General features: G+C 33.1%; 1 protein-coding gene across 1 annotated transcript; it reads left to right on the forward strand.

The window, feature by feature from the left end:
- Positions 1 to 770: 770 nt before the first annotated feature.
- On the forward strand, positions 771 to 3682 carry LOC145000937 (PGR5-like protein 1A, chloroplastic). The gene is made up of 10 exons (XM_078960239.1): positions 771 to 1119; positions 1344 to 1459; positions 1565 to 1661; positions 1748 to 1852; positions 1955 to 2007; positions 2617 to 2693; positions 2865 to 2916; positions 2996 to 3106; positions 3205 to 3302; positions 3445 to 3682. The coding sequence occupies exons 1-10, from the start codon at positions 918 to 920 to the stop codon at positions 3512 to 3514; spliced, it is 981 nt and encodes a 326-aa protein (XP_078816365.1). The 5' UTR covers positions 771 to 917; the 3' UTR covers positions 3515 to 3682.
- Positions 3683 to 5716: the final 2034 nt, after the last annotated feature.

The raw sequence follows: 5716 nt of genomic DNA on the forward strand, positions 1-5716 counted from the left end.
TCCAAACCTGTTTTTTGTTTAAGAAAATTTTATAAATTTAGAAAATTTTATATTGTCAAAATTTCAACACTGAAGTTTCCAACAAATAATTTAACGTATAACAATTTCTTATTTCAAGATCATCATAAACCACCGATACAAACAACAATAAAATACTCTTCAGAAATATTAGAACTCATGTTTAGTTAACAACATAAAACATAGATCGGAAAAAAGTTCTAATGAAAAAAAAAAAGCAACTAGTGAAAATGTAGCTCCAAAAATCAGACAAATGGGCATATATGGAGTTTTTTTTTTCCATACCTCTGCATTTTGTGCGAATTTTGATTTTTATATGATGGTTTTTGAGTTTTACAGTCCAACAATACAATATTTTTTATATTTTTATAGATAACGTCACTTTTTTTTTTGTAGGTGCCGTCATTTTCAGTAGGCCAACGAAGTCATTTTTTTTGAAGGATCGAAAATCACATTCGACTCCAATATTTATAGATATGACCTGTTAAAATAAATACCATTTTAGATATTTTTTATTTTTATGACTATTTTGGGTAAAAAAAAAAAAAAGGTAAGTCATTTTCTCTATCATAAAATTAATTCTTATCTGATACAGTTTGGCTGGATCCGTAACCGATATCTCCCCTTGTGGCTTCGTAACCAATGGTTTCCTCGGAGCTTCTTAACCAATCGTTCTGCACTTCTGCTGATTCCTTAGATTTTCTTGCGTCACGACACACCATAATAATTCATTCCAAAATTATCGCCCTCGCTCCACACATTTCCTTCATATCTTATCCCTCAATCTTCCCAAAAAGAGTGATCAGCCAGATGAATAATACAGTCGACGTTTCTTGCTCCCAACTTCACCACCACCACCACCACCTCCTCCACCTCCACCTCCACGGCCGAAGCCGGAAATGGCCTCCAAATTAGGCTTCACTATAACCAATTCTCGCTTGTTCACTGTTCCTGTCCCAAGACCCTCGGTTTCTCCGTCTTTACCCACTTGTTCTACATTGTCTTCGTCGAGGGTTCAGTCGCTTCAACTGATCGGAAGAGACGTTTTGAGTCGATGCAGGCCTTTAATTTTATCCCCGAGGGCCACTACTGATCAGCCAGGTTCTTTAGGGTTTAATGCTTTATGTTATTCCAAGATTGTTGCTTTTAGATTTTAAATATCTTTAAACATTAAATTAGAATGGAGTGCTATAGACTGTATTTAGGCATCCTTAGCTTTCAGTTTAATTTAAAAACTCTAGACTTTGGGCATTCCTTTAAGATATCATATAGCCATGCCAAATTTGTGTACATTCTTATGTGTATATATGTGGTGTTTATTTCAGGTGAAGTTAAAGAAGATGAGGTTGTTGACAGCAACATTATGCCTTACTGCAGCATTGAGAAACAACAGAAGAAGTCACTTGGAGAAATGGAACAAGACTTTCTTCAAGCATTACAAGTATTAATAACAACATTACCCTTTTTGCGACCTTTCTTTCCATTTATTTAGTATTTTGAAAGTGTCTGTTTTTCTTCTTTTAGTTAATCTCTTTCTTTCTTGTAGGCTTTCTATTATGAAGGAAAAGCCACCATGTCAAATGAGGAATTTGATAACCTCAAGGAAGAATTGATGTGGGAAGGAAGCAGTGTTGTAATGCTAAGTATGAATAGCTCAATAGCTTCTTGGTTTAACCTTTTGAGCTCTTCTTCTACCATCAAGATATCACTTGTTCTTTTAAACTTGCAGGCTCTGATGAACAGAAGTTTCTAGAGGCAGCAATGGCGTATGTATCTGGTAACCCAATAATGAGTGATGTAGAGTATGACAAATTGAAGATGCAATTGAAGGCATGTTAAGGAATACCTTGATATAATACACACATTTAAAATACTTGTATTTTGTTTGTGATCTCTCTTTTTTACTTAAAAGGTAATTATGTTCTTTTTCAGAAAGATGGAAGTGAGATAGTGGTTGAGGGTCCAAGATGTAGTCTTCGTACAAGAAAGGTATTGCTTTTAGATCCATTAATAGCATCTCCAATAATAGTTTCTATAACGCGTTTTACTCTTAAATTTATTACAATTTGGAATAATTTTGTTTTAAATTTTGCCACTTTTGTTTTGTAATATTTTAGTTTGCCCCATAATCTTATTGAAGTATTAAGATTTCATTAATCTAGACAATTATTTCATTAAAATATCATGTTTCATATTTAATGATATAATTGTCTATTAATAATAATATTTAATTTTACTTTGTATATACATGTGCTTAAAACAACTAATTAGATGAGAAACAAAAAGTCCAGTTCACTGGTATTAGGTGTTGCCCTCTCTCTTTGAGGTCGAGGGTTCAAGTCTCTTCTGGGATATAGGTGGTATTAGGGGTAGTTTACTAGGAGTAAGTTTGATTTTTCGTTCCAAAAAAAAAAGTTTATAATTGGAGAAGATTTATGATAATAGTTTTTTGTTATATAAAATTTAATGAAAAGGTGATATGGAAAAATGTAAAAATAAATAAATAAATTAAAAGGGTTAACTATCTCAAGATGTGGCAAAAGTAAAAATATTAAAATAAAAGTTACTTGTACAACTGGTTAACATTCTTGGTTGTAGGTTTACAGTGACCTCTCTGTGGATTATCTCAAGATGTTCCTCATAAATGTCCCTGCTGCTGTTGTTGCAGTAGGATTGTAAGCTTTACTTTTCCACCATCATTTTTGTTTATAATTATTATATAAATTTGATTCTTTGTTGCTAGATTTATCCATTTTCTGTCACTAGTTTACTTTTCGTCTATTACTTTCTTTTCAATGAATTTAATTCTTTTTTGTTACATTTGAACATATGTTTGTGTACGCCAGGTTCTTCTTCCTGGATGATATTACCGGGTTTGAGATCACATACCTTTTGGAGGCAAGTGTTGTTTAATTATATCTCCTCCCATTTTTATTTTTTTTTCGTTATTTATTTAAAATTTGTAATTTCTTATCAGCTTCCAGAGCCATTTAGTTTCATCTTCACGTGGTTTGCAGCTCTGCCACTTATTTTGTGGTTATCCTTCTCATTTACTAGTCTTATTGTCAAAGATTTTCTGATATTGAAGGTAGTGTCTTTGTTATCAATATTATGTCTTTTAAACTTAAATAAATTACATACTTACCATATCATTTTTATTGACTGATACAAAATTCATACTTTTAGGGAATTTGTCCAAACTGTGGTACGGAGAATAACTCTTTCTTTGGAACTATTTTGTCGATTTCCAGTGGGGGTACCACCAACAGTGTGAAATGCACAAAGTAAGTTTATGACTTGTGTATCATTAATTATTAATTTCAATGACTATTTGCAGCATGCAAAATTAAAGCAAAAAAATAAATAAATAAACAATCTCCTTTAAGTAATCTTATTGTAACATGACAAGTAACATTTTGTTTTCAGCTGTCAAACGCCACTTGTGTTTGATCAAAATACTCGCTTAATAACACTGCCAGAAGGAAGTGAAGCTTGAGTGGAAACATCAGGGGAGGACGTATATAGTTCTTGTGTTTCATTAGGCCACAGTTTGATAAGTTACTGTTTGTATTCAAACGTTGCCTTGTATGCTGTGTACAATATGCAACTAGAGACCATGTAACATATGTATATTTACAATTGGGTACATGCAAAGTTCATACAATTTAGAATATGCAAAATCGATGTTCACAAATGACAAAACATATCTCATCTGTACGTAGGTAAAACCTAAATAGCAACAATGATCATATATAAGTGGCATAGTGGTAAGCAAGTGAGGAAAAGTCGTAGAAGGTACCAATTTCGCAGCAAATACTACTGCCTATATGAACATAATTTTTTGTTTTGGTTAGTTCGAGTAACTAATTACATGTTCACATGTTCATGTTCACTTGTTTATCTTTAAAGATGTTAAATAAACATAAATGAACATATATGAATATAAACCAATGAACATAAATTAACGAATATATTTAAACATAAATTAACATAAACATCGAAAAGAGTAAATAAATATAAACATCCAAATCAAATATAAACATATATGAACAAACTACTAAATAGATTTTGCTAAAAAGGAGTTAGAAAAATAACAATACTTACAAACATAAAATTATGTGAACGAACATAAAGGAGATTTGCGGATCCGTTAAAGCAGATTTGGGCTTTGTGGGCTTCCGAGACATTGTTAGGCTTTGCGGATCCGTTAAAGCAGATTTGGGTTTTGTGGGCTAAAGACTTGGATGAAGTGGGCTTGTGAAGATAAATCATGGATTGTTAATTTGGGCTTAAAGCATCCATATTTGAAGCTAGAAGATGATTGGTTAATTTGAATCATGTGGAATATGGAGGGGACCAAGAGAATCTTTGGTAGTGGAATGGTTAGTGGGGGGAAAATAAGCCAATAACATTTCAGCAACACTTGCGCGGGTGGAATCTCCGTTGCGTGGGTATCTGCGCAACTGCCCAGATTTTGGCATTTTGGTCATTTGGCACACCATTACCTTGGGGGATGGGATCTATCAGCTATCACTTTGATTTTATACCATTGGAGACCAGGAGAGGACGATTTTAGAGCTTAAGACTCATTTCTTTTCATCTTTTCAAGCTATTGGTAGTTTCTTTATGCAATCAGACTTTTGTGATTGTTATTCTATTGTCATGGGTGGCTAAATCCTCTATTTTGGTTAACCTTGGCTAAAACCGTTGAATGTTTGTGGGTTTTTGAAGGATTCATGCTTAATTATCATTTATCTTATGTTTATGATTCTAGTTCATATTTATTATGCTTGTTTAATACTTTGATCATGAGCTTGGTACTTTAATAAGGAATTGTTGGTTTATTTCTTTGGTTTAGCATTGAATCATTGAATTTACTTAGAACAAGGGCCTTATAATGGTAGAAATCATCTCTAGCTTATAAATCATAACTCCTTTATGGATGTGTAAGCATTGACATCCTCTAGGAATTGGGGATTCCTTCATTCTTAAGGCTAATCAACTTCTTAGGTTCAATTGATTCAGTTAGATCCTTGATTTTGATTAAGGTGTGTTGTGGGCTTCCCCAACCTCCATACAACTCATGAAGAATCTTGGCATATCATGTTTCATGATTGCTATAACCAATTTGGGATGAATGATAAGCTTCATATTGAATCCTAATGATAAACACACAAATATTCATTTTGTTGAATTCTCTTGGTTAACCAATTCTCTCCAATATTTGAGCATTTTACCATCTTGCTTAATTGCAAGCTTTTTAGTTATTCAAGTCTTTTAGTTTTCAAGCAATCATAACACCCCCCCCCCTTTAGTTTAATTGTAGTTAGTTAGTTTATTTACACTAGGTCTTTTAGATTGCATTGGTGATTGAATACAACCATTTCCCCGAGGATCGATACCCCTTTTTACCGTTATATTATGTTTTATTTGCAAACAAATGGTGTAATTTGCTTGGTAGACTTGACATCCCACCACCAGCCATTTCTACAGTCTCGAGGCAACGGGAGATGAGAAAAACATGTGATCCAAACGATCCTCATCAACACGACAGAATGGGCACAAAGTTAAGGAAACATAAACTCCATGGCTCAATAAATTAGGGGTAAGAGGGATATGATTCCTTATCAATCTCCACACAAAGAAATTTACTTTTAACAGGTTCCATTTCACCCAGTTGAATGAATGCGCATTGATA

The sequence above is a fragment of the Lactuca saligna genome, chromosome 6, assembly GCF_052625555.1.
Source record: "Lactuca saligna cultivar CGN05327 chromosome 6, ASM5262555v1, whole genome shotgun sequence".
Lineage (NCBI taxonomy): Eukaryota > Viridiplantae > Streptophyta > Magnoliopsida > Asterales > Asteraceae > Lactuca > Lactuca saligna.

What these genes read in the sequence shown, in the direction of transcription:
- LOC145000937 (XM_078960239.1), top strand. Translation starts at nt 918, where the DNA reads ATGGCCTCCAAATTAGGCTTCACTATAACCAATTCTCGCTTGTTCACT. An exon ending in AGATCACATACCTTTTGGAG is followed by an intron (nt 2,917 to 2,995) that starts GCAAGTGTTGTT and finishes ATTTCTTATCAG; the next exon opens with CTTCCAGAGCCATTTAGTTT. An exon ending in AACAGTGTGAAATGCACAAA is followed by an intron (nt 3,303 to 3,444) that starts GTAAGTTTATGA and finishes TTTTGTTTTCAG; the next exon opens with CTGTCAAACGCCACTTGTGT.